Consider the following 27,876-nt stretch of genomic DNA (forward strand, 5'->3'; position numbering starts at 1 on the left):
CTATGATTAATTTTGAGTTTATTTTGTATATGGTGTATAGATCCAGTGTTTTCCTATGAGTATCTAATTGTTTCAAAACTATTTTTTGTTGAAAGACTATTTTTCCTTTACCTCGTTTGCCTTTGTGTCTTTGTCAAAAAAAATTGTACATATATATGTGGGTTTATTTCAGCATTCTGTCTCCTGTTGATTCGTTTTTCTTCATGACAATGCCATGCTACTTTCATTATGCAGCTTTATAATAATTTTGAAATTAGGTAGTATTAATCCTTCTTTTGCTTATTTTGGATATTCGAGGCCTTTGCATTTCCATATGAATTTTAGAACTAAATTGTCAGTTTTTCTATAAAAGTTTTTTGGGACTTTGGGATAGTGTTAAATCTATAGTTTAATTTTTAGAGAAGTGATATGGTAACAATATTAAGTCATCTGACCCATGAACAAGTTTATTTCTCTACTTATGAAGATCATCTTTAATTTCTCTGAGCAATATTCTGTTGTTTTTAATGTATAGGGCTTGAACATGTATAGTAAGATATATTTGTCAGTATTTATTGATGCTTTTATAAACAGTATTTAACATTTTTCAATTGTTATTTTCTAGTATATAGGGATACAGTTGAAATTGGTACTTTGATCTTGTACAAGCTGGCTAGGTACAAATATTAATTTCAATTTTTTAAAATTTTTATTGGATTATCCACATAAGAAGTCATATTTGTGAACAAAAAGGCAGTTTTATTTACTTTCTTCCAGTTGGAATTTTTTTTCCTGCAGATTTCACTAGTTACTCCAGTATGAAGAGATGCGGTGAAAGTAACATTCTTGTCTTGGGGGAAAGCATTTAGCCTTAAACATTAAGTGTGATGATAGCTGTTGGTTTTGTGTAGATGTTCTTTATTAGATTGAGGTCCATTCCCTTTCATTCTTACTTTGTTTAGAGTTTTTATCAGGAAAGGTTGGATTTTGTCAAATGCTTTTTCTGTGTCTATTTGAGATAGTCATATGGTTTAAAAAAGAATAGTTTGTTAATATGGTAAATTATATTGATGGATTTTTTAAATTTAATTTATTTTTTAAAATTTATATCCAAGTTAGTTAGCATATAGTGCAACAATGATTTCAGGGGTAGATTCCTTAATGTCCCTTACCCATTTAGCCCATCCCCCCTTCCACAATCCCTCCAGCAACCCTCAGTTTGTTCTCCATATTTATGAGTCTCTTATGTTTTGCCCCCTCCCTGTTTTTATATTATTTTTGCTTCCCTTCCCTTATGTTCATCTGTTTTGTATCTTAAAGTCCTCATATGAGTGAAGTCATATGATGTTTGTCTTTCTCTGATTTTGCTTAGCATAATACTCTCTAGTTCTATCCACATAGTTGCAAATGGCAAGATTTCATTCTTTTTGATTGCTGAGTAATACTCCATTGTATATATATACCACATCTTTATCCATTCATCAGTCAATGTGCACTTGGGCTCTTTCCATACTTTGGCTATTGTTGATAGTGCTGCTATAAACATGGGGGTGCCTGTGTCCCTTTGAAACAGCACACCTGTATCCCTTGGATAAATACCTAGTAGTGCAATTGCTGGGCCATAGGGTAGTTCTATTTTTAATTTTTTGAGGAACCTCCATACTGTTTTCCAGAGTGGCTGCACCAGTTTGCATTCCCACCAGCAGTGCAAAAGAGATCCTCTTTCTCCACATCCTCGCCAACATCTGTTGTTGCCTGATGTGTTAATGTTAGCCATTCTGACAGGTGTGAGGTGGTATCTCATTGTGGTTTTGATTTGTATTTCCCTGATGATGACTGATGTTGAGCATTTTTTCATGTGTCGGTTGGCCATCTGGATGTCTTCTTTGGAGAAGTGTCTAGTCCTGTCTTTTGCCAATTTCTTCACTGGATTATTTGTTTTTTGGGTGTTGAGTTTGATAAGTTCTTTATAGATGTTGGTTACTAACCCTTTATCTGATATGTCGTTTGCAAATATCTTCTCCCATTCTGTCCGTTGCCTTTTAGTTTTGCTGATTGTTTCCTTCACTGTGCTGAAGCTTTTTATGTTGATAAGGTCCCAGTAGTTCATTTTTGCTTTTGTTTCCCTTTCCTCTGGAGACGTGTTGAGTAAGAAGTTGTTGCGGCCACAAAGAGGTTTCTGCCTGCTTTCTCCTCAAGGATTTTGATGGCTTCCTGTCTAATGTTTAGGCCTTTGATCCATTTTGAGTTTATTTTTGTGTATGGTGTAAGAAAGTGGTCCAGGTTCATTCTTCTGCATGTCACTGTCCAGTTTTCCCAGCACCATTTCCTGAAGAGACTGTCTTTATTCCATTGGATATTCTTTTCCTGCTTTGTCAAAGATTAGTTGGCCATATGTTTGTGGGTCCATTTCTGGGTTCTCTGTTCTCTTCCACTGATCTGAGTGTCTGTTTTTGTGCCAGTAACACACTGTCTTGATGATTACAGCTTTGTAATACAGCTTGAAGTCTGGGGTTGTGATGCCTCCTGCTTTGGTTTTCTTTTTCAAGATTGCTTTGGCTATTCAGGGTCTTTTTTGGTTCCATACAAGTTTTAGGATTGTTTGTTCTAGCTCTGTGAAGAATGCTGGTGTTATTTTGATAGGTATTGCATTGAATATGTAGATTGCTTTGGGTAGTGTTGACATTTTAGCAGTATTTGTTCTTCCTGTATATTGATGGATTTTTGATTGGTAAACCATTTTGGCATTCTGGGAATAAACACCAATTGTCATGATACATTATCCTTTAATGTATTGCTGGATTTGGTTTGCTAAAATTTTGTTTAGAATTACTGATATGTGGTCATGAGAAATATTGTTTTCTTTAATGCTTTTTTTTTTTTTTTTTAAATCAGGATAATTCTGGCCATATGGGAATGAGTTGGGGTGTTTTATATTTTTGGAAGAGTTTGTGTAGAACTTCTTTTTTCCTCCTACTATCAGTGTTAGGATTGATATGATGGAATCCAGGCCTGGTGTTTTCTTTGTAGGAAAGTTTTATGTATTTATGTATGTATGTAATTATCTATTTAGAGAGAGAGAGCAGGGAAGGGGGACAAAGGGAGCAAGAGAAAGAATCGTAAGCAGGCTCCACACTCAGCATAGGGCTCCATGCGGGTCTTGATTCCACAATCCTCGGATATATTGGAAATTCAACTTACTGAACCATTCAGCTACCCTGCAGTAAAGTTTTAAACAAAGTTTGAATTTTTAAAGTAGATACAGATCTACTTTGAACCTGTTTGTGTCTTTGCACCTGAAGTATGTCTCTTGGGGAAAGCATGGAGTTGGATCATTTAAAAAAAACATCTTTTCTGCCAGTTACTTGCTTTTTGACTGGAATGTTTAAGCCATTTACAGTTAATGTAATTACTAATGTAGGATTTGTGTCTGCCATTTGATTTTTAATAATTTTTTTAATGTTCTTGTATTCTTCCATTATTATCTTCTGTTATGTTAAGGAGATGTTTTCTAGCATACCATTTTAATTTTGTTATCTCTTGTTTGTTTGTTTTAGCAGTATTCATGAGCATTCCAGTTAACATAACAATTCAGTTTGGATTACTACCAACATGTGTTCTTTTTCTCTTCATATAGATTTGCTTTATTAAGTGTCCTTTCATTTCAGCTTATATTACTTCATTTAGTATTGCTTTGTAAGGACCATTTGCTGCCTAATGGATTCTTTTGGTTTTTGTTCATTTAAATATCTCAATTTCTCCTTTAATTTTTAAAGACGGTTTTATGGGACACAGAATTCTTGGTTGACCGGCTTGTCTCAATGCTTTGAATATATAGCTCCACTCTCTTCTATTCTTGATGTTTTATTTGGAGAAATTCGATGTTATGCTTATTGAGGAACCTATATATGGTAATGTGTTGCATCTCTCTCACTGCTTTTAAGAAACACTTTTTGTCATTCAACAGTTTGATCATTATTTGTCTAAGTACTTATTCTTCATACTTTGAATTTGTGAAGTCGTTAGATATAGATTAGTGTTTTTCATGAAATTTTGGAAGTTTTGGGCTATTCATTGTTAAACTATTGATTCTGTGTTTTCCTCTCTATCCTCTCCTTCTGGTGTTCCCATTATATGATATATTGGCATGTTTGATGGTGATCCACCCGTGTCTGAAGCTCACTCTGTTCATTTCTTGTTTATCTCCCCCCTGCTATTCCTTAGGTATCATCTCAATTGATCAGTGTTCAAGTTTCGTGATTTCTTCTACTTGTTCATATCTCTACTTGAGCCTCTTCAGTGCATTTTTTATCTTAGTTAATTACTTTTCAGTACTGGAATTTTTATAATTTCTCTGCCTTCACTAATATTCTCTACTGTTAAGGCATCTTTGTCATATTTTCCTATAATTGTTTGAAAATATTTAAAATAGTGATGTAAAGTTTTGGCTTTGGAGGTCCAACATCTGGGCTTTTTCAGAGACAATTTCTGGTTATTGTGTTTATAAAATTTTTTTGTGTCCCTACTTTCTTTCTTTTTTGCATGTCTTATAATGTTTTGGTGAAAAGTGGGCATTTTTATTAATACAATGTGGCAGTTTTGGAAATGAGGTATTTACCTCCTCCCAGGATTTGTGGTGGTTGTTTTGTTTTTGCTGTTTGGTTGTCCATGACTTCTTTGAAATTAGTCTGTGAGGTCTGTTCTTTTTTTCTGTGAGGGCTTTACATTCTCTCTTCATTTAGCTTAGTGGTCAGGTAATAATTGGACAAAGATTTTAAAAAAATGTCCTGAAGCAATAAGGTTTCCAGTTTGTGTGTGTGTGTGTGTGTGTGTGTGTGTGTGTGTGTGTGTGTGAAGTTCTTAAGTTGTTTGGTTACCTCATTTTTTGCCCCATTCTCCTATTCATATCTTAGGCAGTTGCAGTGTTCTAATCTATTGCCTCTGATCGATTTTAACAAATATACATGGGTGAAAAGGCTGTTCCTTGTGAGTGCTTTCCAAGTCATTTCAAGTAAAGATAACCCTTTGAGTGAGGTTTTCCAGTGAAATACCATGTAGCTCAAATTCTGACAGTTACTTGTGGGATGGGGCTTTGGCTATAATCCTGTTTTGATCCTTCAATGGCTTTTAGGCTGCCTTTGAAACAGACTGTAATTATAGGGCATTGCTTTTCTCTTCAGCATGGAGCTAGGGAGAGGGAGATGGTAATTGGCTAAGTTAAAATGCCACAATGCCTTTTTTCTTACTGAGATTCATCTGTTTTCCCCTCAAAGGATTATTGCAAGCCTTTGGTTAATTTCTAGAGTTGTCAAAAAGTTGATTTGGATAATTTTTTTGGTTTTATTTCTCATATGAAAAAGAGAATTTTCAGAGATCTTTATCATTTCTCTGACCTTACTTTCAATGATCTTTTCAGGAGATTTAAGTAATAAAAAATTCTTTCTATATCTACCTTTCTGGTTACCATTTCTGCTGTTCTCCATTCCTTCCATATGTTGATCCATATTTGAATATGATATTTTCCTTTTGCATTAAGGACTTCCTTTAATGTTCCTTTTAATGTGGTTTGGCCTATGATGAGTATTTTCAGATTTAGATGTCAGAAATTGTCTTTCTTTGGCCTTTAAAATTAAAAGAATAACCTTATAGTAAAATTGTATGAATTTTAAAACCTGTTAATTTTTGTATTGTATACAATCTGAGTACCCATTACCTCTTGGAACTCCCTCACACATTCTTTATCTTCAAACCCTCTGACTTGCCTTCAATACTCCCATAATCCGTGAAGACTACGTGTCCCCTGTTGTTGTTGTTTTGAAAATGTCACAGAAATGGAATCACACGCTAAGTACAGTTTTGGGACTAGCTTCTCTCATTCAGCATTATGTCTTAAAGATTCATTCAAGTTGTTGAATATGTGAATTCAACCGGGGATTATTTCTTTTAAATATAAATTTTAATAAATTTTATTGGGATGTAACTTAGAATAAAATGTAGCCATTTAAAATTTATACTTCAGTGATTTTTGATAAATGTGTATACACTTAACGTAACCATCATTATTACACAATGAAGCTGTAGAATATTTTCATTACTCCTTGTGCCCTTTTGTAGACATTGCCTAACCACACCCTCATTCCCAGACAACTCTGATCTTCTTCCCATTACTGTTTTGCCTTTTCTAAAATTTCATATTACAATATGTACTCTTGAGTCTGATTTCTTCTATGTGGCGTAATGTTTTGATATTCATCAGTGTTGATGTATCATCTTTATTGCTGGGTAATATTCACTGCATTGTGTATACTTTGGTAACAGTATATTCTTTTATAAATAGTACTATAACTTTATTTTAAGTTGATGTAATAAAGTGCAATACATTATGTAGTGAAACCTTATTTCATTTATACTATTCCAAAATTGCGATTATTTTTTTTTAATGTTTATTTATTTTGAGAGAGAGAACACACGTGAGCAGGGGAGGGGCAAAGAGAGAGAGGCAGAGAGAGAATCCCAAGCAGGCTTTGTGCTGCCTCTGAGCTCAGAGCCCAGCATAGGGCTCTATCTCATGAACCATGAGATGATCATCTGAACTGAAATCAAGAGTGGCCACTTAACCGATCGAGCAATCTAGGCACCCCTAAAGTTGTAATTATTTTGATGTAATTATTCTGCTTCTATCTCCTTGTTATTTAATTTAGTTAGATCTAAAAAATTATATATTGAAATATAGTAAGAAAGTTTGCTGGCTCTGGGATGTAAAAGTTAATTTTAAGGAGTGTTAAATCTTTATAATTAAAATTTATTTATTAAAATTTTTAAAAAAATATTTATTTTTGAGAGAGCATGAGCTGGGGAGGGGTAGAGAGAGAGGGAGACAGAATTCGAAGCAGGCTCCAGGTTATCAGCACAGAGGCTGACGTAGGGCTCAAACTCTTGGACCGTCTGAGCCAAAGTCTGACAATTAACCGACTGAGCCACCCAGGCACACCTACTTAAGATTTATTTTACTGAAAAGCATAAAATACTTGTTTTTTCAAAAATTTTTTTCAACATGTATTTATTTTTGAGAGACAGAGCGTGAATAGGGGAGGGGCAGAAAGAGAGGGAGACACAGAATGTGAAGCAGGCTCCAGGCTGTCAGCACAGAGCCTGACATGGGACTCAAACTTGTAAACCGTGAGACATGACCTGAGCTGCAGTTGGACGCTTAACCAACTGAGCCACCCAGGTGCCACTCTTCCTACTTGGTTTTATTTCGACTATTAGTTTTTCTCTTTTACTTTACCTAAACCATAGGAGTCTGAAGTTAAAGAAAATTGCTTTTCTACTGTCTCTTGCATTTTGTATCTTTGAGCTGACCTAAGTAAGATTTTCCATTTTTAAAATGAAATTAACAAGAACTATTTATTTTGACAGGCCTTTGGAAATGCAAAGACAGCTCATAATAACAATTCAAGTCGTTTTGGCAAGTTTATTCAAGTAAATTACCAAGAAACTGGCACTGTACTTGGGTAAGTAGCAGTAATAGGCTTTGGAGTATGTTTGTATTTTTACCATTGTCTCTTCATAATCCGTAGATTATTCATTTACTCTTTTTTTTTTTAAATTTTTTTTCAACGTTTATTTATTTTTAAGACAGAGAGAGACAGAGCATGAATGGGGGAGGGGCAGAGAGAGAGGGAGACACAGAATCGGAAACAGCCTCCAGGCTCTGAGCCATCAGCCCAGAGCCTGACGCGGGGCTCGAACTCAGGACCGCGAGATCGTGACCTGGCTGAAGTCGGACGCTTAACCGACTGCGCCACCCAGGTGCCCCTATTCATTTACTCTTAATGAGCATAGTGAAACTGGTGTCTACTAAGTTTTTTCTTCTAAACTTTTTTTTGTTTTGGAAAAGTTCAAGCCTGAGAAAAGTTCAAAGAATAGTGTAGCGCTTATATACCTTTTTTAAAAAAAATATATAACTTATTGTCAAATTGGCTTACTTACAGCACCCAGTGCTCATCCCAAGTGCCCTCCTCAGTGCCCATCACCCATTTTCCCCTCTCCCCCACCTCCCCACCCACCCTCAGTTGGTTCTCTGTATTTTAGAGTCTCTTGTGGTGTGCCTCCCTCCCTCTGTGTTTGTAATATTTTTTTCCCCTTCCCTTCCCCCATGGTCTTCTGTTAGGTTTCTCAAGATCCACATATGAGTGAAAACATATGATACCTGTCATTCTCTGACTTACTTCTTTCACTCAGCCTAATATCTTCCAGTTCCATCTACGTTGCTGCAAATGGCATGATTTCATTCTTTGTCATTAGCACTTACATATCCTTAATGTAGATTTATTAATTATCAACAATTTGCTGCATTTGTTTTATCTCAGTGTGTTATGCATACATTCATTTTTTAAAATTGTTTTTGAGTAAGTTGGGCATATAATTTGACCCCACACAGGAATCACAGCCACATTTTCCTATATAATACTTTTTAAGAGAAATTAAATATGTTACAATAACATTAAAACAATTTTTTTGTAATGTTTGTTTATTTTTGAGAGAGAGAGAGAGAGAGCCAGAGTGCAAGCTGAGGAGGGACAGAGAGAGAGGGAGACACAGAATCCGAAGTAGGCTCCAGTTTCTGAGCTGTCAGCACAGAGTCTGATGTAGGGCTTGAACTCAGGAAATGTGAGATCATCACCTGAGCCGAAGTTGGACACTTAACTGACTGAGCCACCCAGGTGCCCCTCCAGTAACATTTCTTACATAGTGTGTAATCAGAGTATCTCTGGTTGTGTCAGCAATATACTTCCTAACTTTAAAATAACTAATAAGCTTTATTTTTAGAGCAGTTTTAGGGTCACAGCAGAAATGAGTAAAAAGTACAGAGTTCCCATATACCTCTTTACTCTATCCCCCAGTTTCCCATGTTAAGAACATCTTGCATTGGTGTGTTCCATTTGTGTTGTATATTCTGTGGATTTTGACAATTGTATAAAGACATGTATTCACCATTACAGTATCATATGGAGTAGCTTTACTGCCCTAAAAATCCTGTGTGTTTTGCCTGTTCATCCCTTTTTACTCACTAACCTTTGGCAACCACTTATATTTTTATAGTACCCCTAAGTTTTGCCTTTTTCAGAATGTCATATAGTTGGAATCATATAGTGTATGGTCTTTACAGTTTGGATTCTCTGCCTTATTCTTAAAAAAAATTTTTTTTAAATGTTTATTTTTGAGAGAGAGACAGAGAGAGAGGGCGGAGCTGGGGGGGGTGGCAGAGTGTGAGAGGGGGAGGAGCAGAGAGAGGAAGACACAGATTCTGAAGCAGGGTGTAGGCTCTGAGCTGTCAGCACAGAGCCTGACGCAGGGCTCAAACTCATGAACCTTGAGATCATGACTTGAGCCGAAGTCGGATGCTCAACTGACTGAGCCACCCAGGCACCCCCTTTGCCTTAGCACTTTGTATTAAAGTTTGTTCCACACCTTTCATGCTTGATTTTATTGGGCTAATGTTAAATGTATGTATTAATTTGGAGATAATTGACATCTTGGGCTATTTAGAACTGCTTTTAAGTTTTTGTATTTCTTATTTATTCCTAAGTATTTTAATGTTGTTATTAAAAGTGTGATTTTTCTCTTGCATTATATCTTCTAGTTGTTTGAAGATATATATGAAAGTTACTGATTTTTATATTTGTATCTTATTATCTTATTTTTTTGCATTTTACTGTCGTATCTCTTACCTTTTCTTGGTATATATGCAAAAATAGATATTTTTACCTTTTTTTCTGCTCTTACATCTTTAGTAATTTTTTCTCTTGTCTGATTCCAAGTAATTTTGTTTCAGACCTTTATATGAATGACTTTACTTTTTTCCACTAAGTAAAATGCTGGTTTTAGGACATTTTATCACATTAATGGATTAGTATCGATTTAAATTTTCTGTGAGTGGTTTTCTGAGTAACAAAATGATATTGCATTTTATCAAATGCATTTTTCACATTTGTGGAGATTAGCATAATCTTCATTCTGAGATATATCAGTGTTATCATTATTTTCCTAATATTGAATCATTTTGTGTTCCTGGGAAAACAGTCTCACTTGGTCAGTACAAAATGATACATACACACACACTCACATACATATGTACACAAACATATTTTTGTAGACACATATAAATTGGTTCTATTCTGTTTTCTAGTTTTTATTTATGATTTTTGCGTCCATATTAATAAGTGAGATTGGTCTTTTTCTTTTTTAGGCTATTTTAATTATGCTTACTATTTTACTTCTTTTAATTTTAAAATTTTGACCAAAACTATGTACATTCTCCCCCTGCCAACAAAAACAAAACAAGAAGGATAAATCCTTCTTCAGTGATAAGTTTCATAACTTATTTCCTTTCTTATTAAAACTATGTTTCCAAAGGTACAGTTGGTACTTTTACTAATAAAAATGGGATGCAGTCAAGTTGTCAAGTTGTACTTTTCTAGTATTTATGATTGTGATGCAGGAGAGGTTGATAATAGGTACAGTAGTATATATTGCTTTGTAACTTACAAAATATCATTATATATATTCATTGATTCTTTTTTTTTTTTTTTAAACTTTTTTCAAAGTTTATTTATTTTTGGGGGGGGACAGAGAGAGACAGAGCATGAACGGGGGAGGGACAGAGAGAGAGGGAGACACAGAATGGGAAACAGGCTCCAGGCTCCGAGCCATCAGCCCAGAGCCTGACACGGGGCTCGAACTCCCGGACCGCGAGATCGTGACCTGGCTGAAGTCGGACGCTTAACCGACTGCGCCACCCAGGTGCCCCAATATATTCATTGATTCTTAAGACAATTTCATGAAGTAGGAATGGCAGATGTTTATTTTCCCATTTTATGAATGAAATCCTGGCTCTTACATGTTAAGTGATTACCTAAAATGGTTAATCTCTTCTCTTACAACAGTGATGAACAAAAATCTTTATCTTGAGTAGTAAGTCAACAGATACATATTGAAAAAATTTTTTTTCATTTCAAAAATTTCTAACTCTTAGCAAATATATGTCAAACATTTTTCTTTCATTTTATCATTCATTGGGCAAACATTTATGGAATTCATTTCTAGTACCAGGCACTGTGCCAAGTGTTGAGGACAAAAAAAAATATATACACTTGTCCTCTGCCATTAAAATTCTCATAGTCTTTTTGGGAAGACATGTTTACATAAGAGGATTACAGTAAGTGAGGTAAGTACAGTGATTAAAGCACGCATCTGGGAGAGTTCACAAAAAAGGATTTTTATCTTGGGTCTTGAAAAATTACTAAGAAGAAAAAGTGGTAAATCACATTATTGATTGAGGAAATGAATGGAATCATAAGAGCTTGGTGTACTTGAGAAGTTCAGAGGCTATAATGGTCAATTGGTTTCAGATTCTGAATAAAGCTCCAATGTTTATAATTTACCCTTTTGACATTGGGAAGGAGATTTTAAAAATTTTATTATATAAAATGTCAAACATAGAAGTAAAGAGAATAGTACAAGGAATGCCCATTTGATTAAACAGTTATCCTGTCTTGCCATATATACTTCATCTATTTTTTTCTTTTTCTTTGCTGATGTATTTTAAAAAACAGTCCCAGGTAGATATAACATCAGTTTACCCATACATACTTTAGTATGACCAGCAGTGAAAGAGGAATAAAATGAGTAGATCTTATTTTATAGGTAAATAACTCTCAGAGCAGTATAACTTATGGATTGGAGGGGAGGAAGGAGAGATGTCTAGGAGTATGTTGGTATAGCTGAAAGAGAGAGGCTTTTAGTTAAAATAGATCTGGTATCCAGTCATAGTTCTGCTGTTTACTAGCTGCATGATCTTAATATCTTTGAGCATCAGTTTCTCCACTTATGAAATAGGCAGTAATATTTGCCATGCAGAGTGGGTGTAAGGATTTCATATACTATGTAGAATCTAAAACACAAATGAGTAAACAGAAAGCAGATTTATACCTATAAACACACAGAACAAATTGATGGTTGCCAGAGGGGAGGAGGATGGTGGAATGGGCAAAATGAGTGAAGGCTGCCAGTTATGATTGAATAAGTAAGTCATGGGACTAAAAGGCATTGCATAGGGAATATAGTTAATGATACTGTAGTAGTGAGGAACCGTAGCTACACTTGTGGTGAGCATAGTATAATGTATAAACTTGTTGAATCACTATGTTGTGTACCTGAACACCTGAAACTAATGTAACATTGTCAACTAAATGTTGACATAGTCAAATAAAATAAAAGAATTTAACATACTAGTTTATGTTAGTTCCCTTTGTCCCATCTTATACAGATAAGACCCTGTTTCAGTAGTTTAGAGGTGATGATGTTTATTCAGAGGAAATGATGCATTTTAATTGCTGGTAGTGGTAGTGATAATGGGCTTACAAAGAAGGCACATTTGAGCTTCATTTTCATTTTCATTTCCATCCAATGGATGGAACCTATTGGATAAAGAGTGGGTATAGACTGTAGAATTAAAAGTGGAAAGAAGAGCATGAACAATGCAGTCAGGAGTGAATGGTGTGCTTGTGGAAATAACCTGTATGTGGGAGTGACTGAAATACTGAGCATGCAGTGGGACGGAAGTGATGGCAATAAAAGCTCCAAAGTCAGATTTTGACCCCACAGAGGTTTGTGCTAAGTAATTTGGATTTAGTAGGCTAAAGCTTTTAAATTTCAGACCATAGGAGCCTCTTTTGCAGTGGGAGCTTAACTAATTGCTTCAGTTTGGTAATAGGTATTGAAGACTTGAAGTGGTGGGGTACAGGCTGGATAAAGAGAATAACGTATCAGATGTTTATGTTTCAATTCCTCATTACTTTTAGGGTAAAATCCATTCTTCTGGCATATGGTATATTGGTTCTTCTTGATCCACTCCACTTGTCTGTCTCATTCTTTAGCCATGTTAACTAATTATCTTCCTTGATGTTAAGTACCCTCCTTTTATGCGTTTATACAATGCAGTTCTCCTTGCCTTCTTCTGGTCAGTCTTTCAGATTTTAGAGTCATTTAGTCAGTCATCAAATAGTTTTTGTGAATGTTTACTATGTGCTGGGAACTCACCTCTATATGAATTGTTCCTTATGTAATTTTTTCCTTCTTGGATTGAGTCTTACCTATCTCTCTTGGTATATCCATAATATCGTGGTCATTGCTCTATAATAAACCCTATACCAACTCAGTATGATAGCTCCTTGTTTACATATTTCCTCCACTAGTTTGTAAGCCTCTTGAGAATAGATAGTACATCAGTATTTTCATATTTGAACAGTGCTTAGTACAGTGCCCAATTAATGAATACTTACTGAGTAAATAATAAATGAATAGATTCCAGAATGTGGTAGTAGCATGAGTATGTTAAGAAATGTGTCTTTGAGCCTTATTTAGGCATCTGACGAAAGTATAATATCTGAAAGAATGTGCAGTGGCATGGTATCTGGGTGGCTGAGTCAGTTAAGTGTCTGATGTCAGCTCAGGTCATGATTTCACGGTTCGTGAGTTCGAGCTCTGCATTGGGCTCTCTGCTGTCAGCACAGAGCCCGCTTTGGATCCTCGGTCTCCTCTCTTTCTGCCTACCCCCTTCCCTGCTCACACTCAAGTGTGTGTTCTATCTCTCTGTCTCTGTCTCTGTCTCTCTCTCTCAAAAAATAAACATTAAAAAAAACACAAAGGGTTGCCTGGGTGGCTCCGTCAGTTAAGCATCTCGACTCCTGGTTTGGGCTCCGGTCATGATCTCACAGTTGCTGAGTTCGAGTCCCATATCAGACTCCATGCTGAGAATGTGGAGCCTGCTTCAGATTCTCTTTCTCTGCCCCTCCCTTGCTCATGCTCTCTCTCTCTCTCTCAAAATAAATAAACTTTAAAATATTTTGAAAAGAATGTGTAGTGGTATATGAACCTGGAAAGAAAGTAAAGTCTATGCCATGGCTGGGTCTTCTGTGCCATGTTTTGAACTTGTGACTTTATTTTGATTTATTGACTCCCCTCTGCCAAAGACTTAACGAGTTTATGAATTTAACGCAGGTAACATTGCCAGCATTTATAAAACAGTTGTAATGGTAAATGTACTAAAATGATATGGATAGTATTCTTTGTACTTTTGCATCTTCTATGAAACAGTGTTTATCTACCTTAAGCTTTATTGTTTATATCAACCAATTTTATTTTTCTTCTAGTGCCTATGTTGAAAAATATCTACTGGAGAAGTCCAGACTCGTTTATCAAGAGCATAATGAACGGTACAGATTTTTATTAGTATAATTTAATTAAGTTAACATTTGTATTATGCAGATCAACTTTTAGGATGTTTGTATATTATGACTTTTAATTCAGTTTATACTGTGTAATCCCTTTGTGTATAATTGCTGTTACTATCACTGGCAGAACATTGCACTTTTTCAGAGGCTGCTAGGAGTTTTTTTTAAAACAAGGTATGTTTACAAGCATACCTTGTTTCATTGCACTTCATAGATACTGTGATTTTTACAAATTTGTTTGTGGCAACCCTGTGTTGAGCAAGTCTTTTGGCACCATTTTCCCAGTAGCATTTGATCACTTTGTATCTCTCTGTCTCAAACTTTGGTAATCCTTGGAATATTTCAAACTCTTACATTATTATTATATTTGTTACCATGATCTGTGATCCATGATTACAACTAGCTGAAAGCTTGGATGATGGTTAGCATTTTTTTTTTTTTTTTTGGCAATGCAGTGCTTTTAAATTAAGGTATGTACATTGTTTTTTAGACATGATGCTATTGCATACTGAAAAGACTATAGTGTAGTGTAAACATAACTGTTATATATACTGGGAAACAAAAAAAAAATTATTTGCCTCATGTTATTTTGATATTTGCCTTATTGTATGTAGTGGTCTGGAACTGAAACCCACAAACAGTTATCTCCGAGGTGTGCCTGCACGTGGAACTGTTGCCGTTTCTAAATTCTAGGCAAACTGTCCAAACAGGAAAACAGTGGTATCTCAGATTATTGCTTTTTGTGAGCATTGTGCCTTTGGGCTTTTCCCCATGTCTTAGTGTTCTATTTCTAATTTGAGAAAATTTTTAATAAGGCACTTAATTTTGTTATATGAAGTATACGGGACTTCAGAGATGATATCTGTAACTTTGTACGGATGAAGAAACCAAATGTCAGGGGAAAGAAAGACCCCAAATATAAGAGCAGTAAATGATTTGCTTCATGCTACAATGAGACAAAATAAAGTTAAGAATCAGAGTTTGAAGTTAAAGAGACCTACATTCAGGGGCACCTGGGTGGCTCAGTCGGTTAAGCATCTGACTTCAGCCCAGGTCATGATCTCACAGTTCGTGAGTTAGAGCCCCGCGTTGGGCTCTGTGCTGACAGTTCAGAGCCTGGAGCCTGCTTCAGATTCTGTTTCTTCCTCTCTCTCTCTCTCTCTCTCTCTCTCTCTCTCTCTCCCTCTCTCCTCCTCCTCTACTCATGCTCTGTCCCCCTTCTCTTTCAAAAATAAATAAACATAGGGGCGCCTGGGTGGCGCAGTCGGTTAAGCGTCCGACTTCAGCCAGGTCACGATCTCGCGGTCTGGGAGTTCGAGCCCCGCGTCGGACTCTGGGCTGATGGCTCAGAGCCTGGAGCCTGTTTCCGATTCTGTGTCTCCCTCTCTCTCTGCCCCTCCCCCGTTCATGCTCTGTCTCTCTCTGTCCCAAAAATAAATAAATAAACATTGAAAAAAAAATTAAAAAAAAAAATAAAAAAATAAACATTAAAAAAAAAAAAGAGAGACCTACATTCAAATATTGACTATGCCTTTGGCATCTGTTTCTTTGATATTTATTCCCATTATACAGATAGAAGACAAGAGTTATTTGGAGGAGTAAATGAAATAACATTTATAAAGTGTTTAGGAGCAGCTTGGTGGCTAAGTCAGTTGAGCGTCTGACTCTTGATTTTGGCTCAGGTCATGATCCCAGGGTTATGGTATTGAGCCCTGCATCAGGCTCCATGCTGAGCATGGAGCCTGCTTGGGTTCTTTCTCTCTCTCTCTCTCTCCCTCACTTGAGCTTGCTGTCTCTCTAAAAGTAAAAATAGGGACGTGTGGGTGGCTCATTCAGTTGAACGTCCGACTTCACCTCAGGTCATGATCTCATGGTTCCTGAGTTCAAGCCCCACATCTGACTCACTGCTGTCAACGCAGAGCCTGCTTCAGATCCTCTGTATACCACTCTCTGCCCCTCTGCCACTCTCAAAAATAAATAAATGAAACATAAAAAAAATAAAATAATTAAAAAAAATTTAAAAAGTAAAGTGCTTAGTGTGGTCCTTATATAATTAAAGTTCAGTAATTAATAGCTAAAATTATTGTAATGAGTACCTTCCAGGTTAGGACTAGAACTCAAGACTGTTAATTTTTCTGTGGCTAGCAGATGAGGAAATTTAAATTAGAAGTTTTTTGAAATGAGGGGAAGGGAGTTTTAGGAAGAGAATAGCTTCATAAAGATTTGTAGAGCTAAAAGATACTTCCATGAGAAGATTATTAGTAACTTTTTCTAACACATTTTAATGGAATGGTAGGGATATAGCATGGTTTCAACAATGGGAGGGAGATAAATAAGATCCAGAGTTTATAAACTAATTCACTATTATTTTGCTGGATTCTATTTGTGGATAGATGTATAATCTTTATTATGTGTTGCTGCGTTTGGGTTGCTAGTATTTTGTTGAGGATTTTTTTATGTCTGTATTCATAAGGGATATTGCTGTAAGTTTTTTTGTTTTTCTCCTGATGTCTTTGGTTTTGGTATCAAGATAATACTGTCTCATAAAATGAGATGGGAAAAGTTTGGGAAGGATTGGGTTAATACTGTTTTAAATGATTGGTAGAATTTACTAGCGAAGCCATCTGGTTCTGGGGTTTTGGGGGAAGTTTTGATTATTAATTCAAACACTTTAGTTATTATAAGTCTCTGTAGATTTTTTGTTTCCGTTTTAGCCAGGTTTGAAGATTTTTATCTTTCAAGGAATTTGTCCGTTTCATTTAGTTCATCTAATTTGTTGACAAAAAAAAATTACAGTATTCCCTCATAATATTTTTTATTTCTAAAAGACTAGTAATGGGGCGCCTGGGTGGCGCAGTCGGTTGAGCGTCCGACTTCAGCCAGGTCACGATCTCGCGGTCCGGGAGTTCGAGCCCCGCGTCGGGCTCTGGGCTGATGGCTCGGAGCCTGGAGCCTGTTTCCGATTCTGTGTCTCCCTCTCTCTCTGCCCCTCGCCCGTTCATGCTCTGTCTCTCTCTGTCCCAAAAATAAATAAACGTTGAAAAAAAAAAATTAAAAAAAAAAATAAAATAAAAGACTAGTAATAATGTTTTACCCTTTTCTTCTTGAATTTGAGGTTTACTCCTATCTTTGTTTGGGCTGCTATAATAAAATACCTCAACGTGGGAAGGGTATAAACAATAGGAATTTATTTCTTAGAGTTCTGGAAGCCGAGAAGTCAATGATCAAGGTGACAGCATGGTTGCATTCTGGTTAGAGTTCTTCCTGGTTCATTACTCATACCTTCTTGCTTGGTCCTCATGTGGTGGAATGGGATAGGGAACTCTGTAGGACCTCTTTTATAAGATTACTAATCCCATTCATTAGGGCTCTACCTGTCATGACCTAATCAACCCCAAAGGCCCCACTTCCTAATACCATTATCTTTTGGGGTTAAGATTTCAAGATAGGACTTTGAGGCGCACACATTCAGACCATAGCAATCTCCCCCACCTTTTGGGTCAGTTTAGATAAGAGTTTGTCAATCTTGTTGATTTTTTGAAAGGACCAAGTTTTGGTTGATTTTTCTGTTTCCTGTTGCCTATTTTATTTCCCTTCTCATGCTTATCACTTTGTTCTGCTTGCTTTGGATTCATTTGCTCTTATTTAAATTAAAAAAATTTTTTTTTAAGCTTCTTAAGGTGAATGGTTAGATTTGAGTTCTTTCTTCTGTTTTAATATGGGTTTACAGCTAGCTATAAAGACCCACTGAACATTGCTTCAGTGGTTCCCATGTTTTGGCATGTTGTATTTTTGTTTTCATGCATCTCGGTGTATTTTCTAATTTCCTATGTGATTTCTTCTTTGAACCCATTGTTATGTAGGAGTGTGTTTGTGAATTTCCTTCTGTATTTTTGAATTTTGGAAATTTGTTATTGGTTTTTTATTTCATTGTAAGGTCATTAGAGAACATAGTTTGTATGATTTCAGTTTCCTTACGTTTATTTAAACTTTATTAAAATTTTTTTTAAGGTTTTTTATTTTTAAGAGACAGAAACAGCACGAGTGGGGGAGGGACAGAGCGAGAAGGAGACACAGAATCCTAAGTAGGCTTCAGGCACAGAGCATGATGTGGGGCTCAAACTTACAAGGTGCAAGATCATGACCTGAGCTGAAGTCGGACACTTAACTGACTGAGCCACCCAGGCAACCCTATTTAAACTTTATTTATTTATTTTGAGAGGGAGAAAGAGAGGGAGGGAAGGAGGGTGGGAGGGAGAGAGACAGAATCCTAAACAGGCTTCGCATTGTCAGCACAGAGCCTGATGTGGGGGGCTCAAACTCATGAGCTGTGAGATCATGACCTGAGCCAGAATCAAGAGTCAGACACTTAATGAACCACCCAGATGCTACAATCCCCTTACATTTATTGAGACTTGTTTTATAGCCTAACATTTTTTTTTAAGTTTATTTATCTTAGAAAGAGAGAGTGAGTGCACAAGCACGCTTGGGCAGAGAAACAGGGAAGAGCAGAGAAAGCGGGAGACAGAATCTGAAGCAGGCTTCAGGCTCCAATCTGGCAGTACAGAGCCTGACCTGGAGCTTAAACTCACAAACCGTGAGATCATGATCTGAGCCGAAGTTGGACACTTAACTGACTGAGCCACCCAGGCACCCCAGATAGTCTAACATTTTCTAACCTGGAGAATGTTTCATGGGTATTTATCCTGCTGTTGTTAGATGGAGTATTCTATAGATGGCTGTTAGGTCTGGTTGGTTGTTAGTATTTTTCAGGTTTTCTTTTTCCTTGTTGATCTTTTGTCTTGTTCTGTTTATTATTGAAAGTGAGATGTTGGAATATCTCAGTACTATGTTGAATTGTTTTTTTTTTTTTCTCTTTTTTCAGTTCTTTCAGTTTTTGCTTTATGTATTTTGAAGCTTGTTTTTATATGTATTTATATTTAGAATTGTTACATCTTTTTGACCAATTGACCCTTTTGTCATTATAAAATGTCCTTTGCAGCTAGTAATAATTTTTGTCTTAAGGTCTATTGTATCAGATGTTAATATAGACATTTCAGCTTTCTTTCATTTATTTTTTTTGCATGGTATTTTTTCCATCCTTTTTACTTTAAGCCTTTTTGTATCTTTTAATCTATAGTGTGTCAGTTGTAGATAGCATATAGTTGATTTTACTCATCTTTGGACTCGAGTGTTTAATTTATACTTAATATAATTGCTAAGATAGGATTTATGAATGTTATTTTGCTATTTGTTTTATATATTTTTATGATGTTTTAGTTCTTCTATTCTCCAGTTACTGCTGTGTTTTGGATAAATAGATGTTTTCTGTGTACCGTTGGCATCTCTTATTACATATTTCTTAAGTTATTTTATTAAAAAAAATTTTTTTTACATTTATTTATTTTTGAGAGACAGAGAGAGAGCACAAGTTGGGGAGTGGCAGAGAGAGAAGGAGACACAGAATCCGAAGTAGGCTCCAGGCTCTGAGCTGTCAGCACAGAGCCTGATGTGGGGTCTGAACTCATGAACCGTGAGATCATGACCTGAACCGAAGTTGGATGCCCAACCGACTGAGCCACCCAGGCGCCCCTTAAATTATTTTCTTAATGCTTCCCCTGGCAATTACAGTTAACATTTTATCAATCTTCTTTGGAGTAATAACTTGATTTTGATAATGCACAAATAACTTTGCTCCTGTGTAGCTCTGTTCCTTTCCCTCTCCTTTGTACTATTATTGTCATGTAAATTACATCTTTATAATGGTAGACCCATCAATACAGATTGGTCATTGTTTTTTGGCTGGTGTCTTTGAGATCTAATAGGTGGGAAAAGAATGACAGACAAAAAACTTAAATACATGCTATCTTTTATATTTACTTACATAGTTGCCTTTTTAGTGCTATTTATTTCTTCATGTTTAATTGAAAATTGTCTGGTCTCCTTTCATTTCAGCTAGAAAAAGGCCCTGTAGCATTTCTTATGGGACCCATCTGCTAGCTATAAAGTCTCTTAATTTTTGTTTATCTGGGACTATCCTAATATCTCCTTTATTTTTGTAGGATAGTTTTGTTGGACATATAATTTTTGATTGATAGTGTTTTTACTCTCAGTACTTAAAAGTGTGTTATCCTTCTGGTGCCATGGTTCCTGATGAGAAATCTTTTATTAGGATTCCTTGATTAGCATATCTTTTCATGGTGCTTTGAAAATTTGTCTTTGTGTTTAAATAGTTTTGTCTAAATGTAAATCTCTTCAAGTTTTTTTCCCTGGAGTTTGTTGAGTTTCTTGGATGTGCAGTTGTTTTTTCATCACATTTGGAGAGTTTTTGAACATTAGTTTATCAGATATTCTTTTTGCTCCTTTCCTCTCTTTTTGGGACTCCTATTGTGCGTGTGTTGGTGTCTGCTTAATGGTGTCCCACAGATATCTGAAGCTCTGTTCAATTTTCTTCGTTAATTTTTCTTTCTCTTCAGACTAGTTTCAAATGACCTGTCTTCAGGTTCACTGATGCCTTCTGCCCCCTCAGGTCTGCTGTTGAGTGCTTTTAGGTAGTTTTTCATTTCAGTTATTATATTTTTCAATTCCAATTCCTTTTTGATTTTTTTAAGTTCTATATATTTATTGATAGGCTCTATTTGATGAGACACTATTCTACTTTCCTTTAGTTCTTTCACATGGTTTCCTTTGGTTCTTTGAACGTATTTAAAATAGTTGATTAAAAATCTTGTGTACCAAGGCTTCCTCAAGGACTGTTATTATTGATTGTGTTTTTTCTTTTGTATGTGCTATACTTTGTTTCTTTACATGCCTCATACATTTATTTGAAAATTGGACATTTCAAATAATAATTGGACATTTAAAATAATTGTGTGGCAGCTCTCGAAATGAGATTCTCCTGTTCCTACTGTTTGTGGTTGTTTTTGTTTATGTTTGTATCATGACTTTTTAACTAATTTCATGAAGTCTCTGTTCTAAGTGTGGCCATTCAAGTATCTGCTTGGTTAGCTTAGTTGTCAGCTAGTGATAGAACAGAGATTTGATTAAATGCTTGGAAACTAAATCTCTTAGTCTTTGCCTCAGGGCATTCTGTTTGTATTGATTCGTTCCTTTAATACTCAGGCATTTTTTTTTGATATCAAAGTAGATTTTATTTTTTTATTTTTATTTTTTAAAATTAATTTTTTAATTTTTAAAAATTTACATCCAAATTAGCATATAGTGCAACAATGACTTCAGGAGTAGATTCCTTAATGCCCCTTGCCCATTTAGCCCATCCCCCCTCCCACAACCCCTCCAGTAACGCTCAGTTTGTTCTCCATATTTATGAGTCTCATCTGTTTTGTCCCCCTCCCTGTTTTTATATTATTTTTGTTTCCTTTCCCTTGTGTTCATCTGTTTTGTCTCTTAAAGTCCTCATATGAGTGAAGCCATACGATTTTTGTCTTTCTCTGACTCACTAATTTCACTTAGCATAATACCCTCTAGTTCCATCCACGTAGTTGCAAATGGCAAGATTTCATTCTTTTTGATTGCCGACTAATACTTCATTGTGTATATATATACTACATCTTCTTTATCCATTCATCCATCGATGGACATTTGGGCTCTTTCCATACTTCGGCTATTGTCAATAGTGCTGCTATAAACACGGGGGTGGCATGTGTCCCTTTGAAACAGCACACCTGTATCCCTTGGATAAATGCCTAGTAGTGCAATTGCTGGGTCATAGGGTAGTTCTATTTTTAGTTTTTTTGAGGAACCTCCATACTGTTTTCCAGAGTGGCTGCACCAGTTTGCATTCCCACCAGCAGTGCAAAAGAGATCCTCTTTCTCCGCATCCTCGCCAACTTCTGTTATTACCTGAGTTGTTAATGTTAGCCATTCTGACAGGTGTGAGGTGGTATCTCATTGTGGTTTTGATTTGTATTTTCCTGATGATGTACACTCAGGCATTTTATAATTCTGCCTTTGCCGTTACTTCCTGCATGTGTATCCCTTCAAGGTTAGCCAGAGGTGAGAGTTCAGTACCCTCTTTGGTCTTTGCCGAGAAGACATGAAGCCCTGGGCATGTGCACAGCCTTACGTATGTGCATGGCCTTCTCGATTCCTAGGAATATAGAATTAGAATTAGAATATAGAATTAGAATATTAGAATATAGAATTAGAATATTAGAATATAGAATTAATTCCAATTTTAATTGGAATTAAAAGCTGGTGTGGAGATCACATTTCCCTTTAAATTTTTGTTAACCCGTTGTTTGCCCCAGCATTTATTCATTGTTTAATGTAGCTGATATGTTTCAAAAAATTGCCTATAATTTTCTACCAATGCCCCTGGAGAAAAGGTTTTCACACTGGGCTAAGTGTGAGTAATGTCAATAAAGGCAGTTTTGAACTGTCTGGCTTCTTCCAGGGAACCACCAGATAGTTTAAATAATGATATTTCTCAGAGAATGAGGCTTTTCAATGAGCTCTAACCCTGTTCTGCTCTCTTTTGAAAGCTGCCAGGCTATTGGGGTCCATCACCATTATAAGCTAGTGGTTTTGAAGGCTACCATGGATCTGGTGAACAGGAGATGGACTAGGGCAAGTTAAAAGGCTACAAAGGTTGGATTTTTTACCGAGATTGGGCTGTTTTTCTTATGTAAACACTCCTTGGATTGCTTTAAGCTTTAAGGTATTTTCTAGAGTTCTGAAAAAGTTGATTCTGACAAATTTGCCAGTTTTCTAATTGGTTTTATGAAGGAGAGAATATTCAGGTCTTAACCTTTGCCATATAGCTGCCTTCACTCCTCTCTTTTGAATTTAGCATCCAAAACATCATTTATTTTGTAATACTTAAAATATTGAACTTAACACTTTTGCATTAAAAAATGAGGCAAAGTCCAGGGCGCCTGGATGGCTCAGTCAGTTAAGCGGCCGACTTCAGCTCAGGTCATGATCTGACAGTTAGTGAGTTTGAGCCCTGCATCAGGCTCTGTGCTGACAGCTCGGAACCTAGAACCTGCTTCAGATTGTCTCCTTTCTCTCTGCTCCTTCCCCGCTTTCATTCTGTCTCTCTCTCTCTAAAAAATAAATAAACACTAAAAAAATTTTTTTTTAAATGAGGCAAAGTTGAAACACTTTATTAACATTTGCTCTTTTTTTCTGATAAATGACGACTATAGATCACGTCCATTCTAAAGCCATACTCTGTTTCCAACAGGAACTATCATGTGTTTTATTACCTCCTGGCAGGAGCAAATGAAGAAGAAAGATTAGCATTCCATCTTAAACGACCGGAAGAGTATCATTATCTAAATCAGGTGAGGATTCATGAAAAGTATTTTGAATGTTGGGCATTATTAAATTTTAGCTCTTGAGAAAAGTTTTTTTCCTAATACTTTGTTCTCTGAACCTGGTAATAGACATTAACTAGCATTTTCATACATGCCGCCTAAAAGTTTATGTGATGCGCTTCTCAAATTTAAAAATTATTATTACTTTCAGTTGTAAGAAGTTAGTTATATGTGTGCCCTTTGCTTTTTGTGAGACTCTTTCAGAGAATAATAAACTGTTTATATACATACCTACACCTTAATAAAATGGGTTGGTCTTTTCAAAGTGATTTGCCTTTTATCGACAAGAGCATGCTAAATGTCACTAATAATTAATGTTTGTCCTTCGCATGGGATTACTTGAAACCTTTTTTGTATGTTTTGAAGTCTAATACATATGCCTCTTTGCATGATATTATGATACTAACTTAAAGTATGATTTTTTTTAATTTAGTGAATGATCCTAATTAGTATGAAATTCATCAAAAAGAATGACTTACAGAATTTGTATCTTTCTCTGAAACTCAAATATTCACCCCTAATTAGGGAGTAATTTCTCCCAGTTTTTCATTACAGTAGTTTCTCCAATTTTATTACTTCTCATATTAACAAAAATTCTAGAACCAAAATCAATGAAATTGGTATGACAGTAGATCACTTAACAGAAAGACATTCCTTGTTTTTTTGGATCAAGACAAGATGTAATATCCTTGGAAATAAATGTCTTTATGGTAATTTTAAAAATGTTTATGGAGCTTTTGTAAAGAAATTGACATTTGATGATAGTTTGTAGTAAGGTTATGAAATGAGTATCCTAGACTTTTCCCAAGATACACAGCATGCTGTGTAATGATTTTTTTTTAGTTTTGAAACTACCTATTTTATATAAGCTAATATAACTTTGTTATCAAATATATCAGTTTCAAGATGATTTAAAATTTCACTTCTTGATATAAATACTAAACATTTCCACTGCATAAAAATTAAGTAGATTTAAAAAGTTACTGATTTAGCTTCTGACCTTTTTCTTTCCCCTGTTTAAACAATTTGCATATATTTGGGTGATTAAATATTTTCTTTTTAAAAACTAATAATTACCCATAAATGAGCTGATAGTATTATAGAAACCCAGAGCTTATTAATTCTTCTTCCAGATTTTTTTTTTTATCGGTGCCCATACCACACATATTCTTGTCCTAAAGGGGTCAGTATTCATAGAACGTAAGATTGATCTATTAATACAAATCTCAGAGTTGCTGGACAACAGCATGTATGGATTCATTGTAATGATATATGATCTCCCAGAATCTGAATGTTCACCTAGTTGTTTCTTGTTTTATGCTGCTACACAAAATAACTTTCTTTGGGTAGCAGCAGTGCTAACTGAATATTATTTCTAAGAGATAATTAGAGAAGAGTAATAACCATTACTTCTACCTAACTAATCTGCCTTACTTTCAGATAACAAAGAAACCCCTCAGACAGAGCTGGGATGATTATTGCTATGACTCTGAGCCGGTCAGTACAAGTACCTAAATATTCTGTGTTCCTGTTAAAGGACCCTCACTCACCTTGCTCATTTGCATCTATCTCATGACTTAGAAAGAAAATCAGCTGAAATACAAAGACTCTAGGAAAGAAGAGAAATTAATGTTTAATTTCTTTGAATTGATTTATTTGTATGTGTATAGTGTGTGGATTAAAAACCAGTCAATTTACTTTTTAAAACTTTATTCTTTTGCTGCTCATGTTTAGTCTATATTTATTTTGACAATAAATTGATTTGCATTCCTGATTTCAACATTGATGTGGATTCTTATGAACTACAGGGTGTTTTTCCTTGAGATATATTTTTTTCAGTATTTTTTTAGTGATTTCATTACTCACATGTTGTGAGTAGTATGTATTGTTTATTTTAAAAAGTTATAGTCTTCCTGTTTTATGTGTCAGTTAACAGTCTTTTCACATGATGGATGCATGTACATTTTTCTTTGAATTTTTTTTTAATAGCAAGAGAGGCTATCATTTTCCAAATATTAAGAATTGAAATTCTTATAAATAAGATAAATAGTGTTTAAATTAAGTGATTTAAGGGCATATATGATGTAGGGCATATATGATGTATGATTTAAGGGCGTAAAATGAGTAGGTAAATTTAATTTTATTTGTTACATTTTACAAAGGCAAGTTTGTAATTATAAAGAACATAAAAAATCTTTTTCCTGCCATTCCCTTTGTAATGAGGTCAGATATAAAAGGCTGAGAATCTGCACTCGTCTATATCTATTAACTAATGAACTAATTTATTAACTATTCCCTCTGGAAACATAACTTATCTTCATCCTTGCTTTAAATAACCATGACTTTAATTTTCACTGCATGTGTTTACAACCTCCAGTAATTATAAAACTGTTTCAGAGAGTTGAGAAGGATCAGGAATTATGGACATTAATTTTTTCCTTCATACAAAGTTTAATTGCATTACCTTTTCATTATATATCAATTAATTTATGGTTTCAGATTTAACATTATGGAAAATTAAATTTAGACATTTAAATTTATAGATTCTGATAAATTTTAGTAGAAAAAATTATGCTGTTTTGCCACTCTTGAGAAGTTTCCACCTTTCACCTATTATATCAAGTGACTGATCTGTTGGGAAGTAGGTAGGAGACTGGTAGACTCATATAGTAAATGTAAGACTTGATTGCCTGTAAAGAGCTTATTGTGACGTTATGAACTGATCTGCTGTTATTTAGTCTGAGTCATGCTTCAGGATTTGGGCTCTGAAGCAGACAGACCTGCCTTGATGACTGGCTTACCCATTTACTAGATTTGAGAACCTGAGCAGGTCACGTAACTCTTGTTTCCATCGTCTGTCTAAAGGGATAACAATGTTCTTTAACTTTTGTGAGTATTAAATTAGTGCAGGAGTGCCTGGGTGTTTCAGTTGGTTGAGCGTCCAACTTTGGCTCAGGTCATGATCTTGTGATCTGTGAGTTCGAGCCCTGCGTCGGGCTCTGTGCTGACAGCTCAGAACCTGGAGCCTGCTTCCGATTCTGTCTCTCTCTCTCTGCCCCTCCCCTACTCACACTCTGTCTCTCTCTCCCTCTGAAAAATAAACATTAAAAAAAATTTAAAAATAAATAAATAAATTAGACAGTGCATCTAATAAACAGCTTGATAGAGTGCTTCTTAGTACTTCATAAATGTGCAGTACATGTTCCCAATGTTGCTGCCACCTTTGAGATCATCATTATCTCCATCTTTTCTTTTTAGCATTTTATACCCAAATTCTTCTACTCCTTTTATATCTTTCTTCTTTTTAAAAAAATTTTTTTTTAACGTTTATTTATTTTTGAGATAGAGAGAGACAGAGCATGAGTGGGGAAGGGGCAGAGAGAGAGGGAGACACAGAATCTGAAACAGCCTCCAGGCTCTGAGCTGTCAGCACAGAGGCTGATGCGGGGCTCGAACTCACGGACCGTGAGATCATGACCTGAGCCGAAGTCGGACGCTTAACTGGCTGAGCCACTCAGGCGCCCCTGTCCTTTTATACCTTTCATCACTAGCCTCTTGCTGATGTTTTCAGTCTATTATAGTTTGAATAATTTCTGTTACTTTTTCTTACAAGTTAATTGATGAAAGCAAGCAGTCAATATGAGAATCTTTTGGTTTATCTTCCTAGCCCTCCTCAGAGTATATTTGGGGCCAAACTAAACTTTGTGTCCCTCTGAGTTATGAGAACTTATGTGACTTAGCATTATAAGAAGAGAGATGTTTTTTTTTTTAATTTTTTTTTAAATTTTTTTTTTCAACGTTTATTTATTTTTGGGACAGAGAGAGACAGAGCATGAACGGGGGAGGGGCAGAGAGAGAGGGAGACACAGAATCGGAAACAGGCTCCAGGCTCCGAGCCATCAGCCCAGAGCCCGACGCGGGGCTCGAACTCACGGACCGCGAGATCGTGACCTGGCTGAAGTCGGACGCTTAACCGACTGTGCCACCCAGGCGCCCCGAGAGATGTTTTTTTTTTTTAAAAATGTCTTATTTATTTTTGAGCCAGTGCAAGTGGGGCAGGGGCAGAGAGGGAGGGAGACGGAGGACCCAAGGCGGGGCTCTGTGCTGACAGCAGTGAGGCTGATGTGGGGCTCCAACTGGCAGAATCATGAAATCACGACCTGAGCTGAAGTTGGACGCTCAACTGACTGAGCCACCCAGGTGTCCCGAGAAGAGAGGATTGTTAAGGATTGTTTTGTAATGTGTTCTGTATTATCATA

The 27,876-nt window shown here is 35.8% G+C and overlaps 1 protein-coding gene across 7 annotated transcripts in view; it reads left to right on the plus strand.

Moving 5' to 3' along the window:
• The window catches only part of MYO9A (myosin IXA), a 273,152-nt gene that overhangs the window by 52,781 nt on the left and 192,495 nt on the right, over window positions 1-27,876 (plus strand). For 6 of the 7 annotated variants that reach the window (XM_047861621.1, XM_047861624.1, XM_047861627.1 and 3 more), the window contains exons 3-6: window positions 7,399-7,493; window positions 14,196-14,258; window positions 23,485-23,584; window positions 25,058-25,114. In XM_047861621.1, the coding sequence (XP_047717577.1) occupies window positions 7,399-7,493; window positions 14,196-14,258; window positions 23,485-23,584; window positions 25,058-25,114 (315 nt within the window). The remainder of the gene's footprint in view (window positions 1-7,398; window positions 7,494-14,195; window positions 14,259-23,484; window positions 23,585-25,057; window positions 25,115-27,876) is intronic. The other variant, XM_047861625.1, reaches the window with a different exon arrangement.

The sequence above is a fragment of the Prionailurus viverrinus genome, chromosome B3, assembly GCF_022837055.1.
Source record: "Prionailurus viverrinus isolate Anna chromosome B3, UM_Priviv_1.0, whole genome shotgun sequence".
NCBI lineage: Eukaryota > Metazoa > Chordata > Mammalia > Carnivora > Felidae > Prionailurus > Prionailurus viverrinus.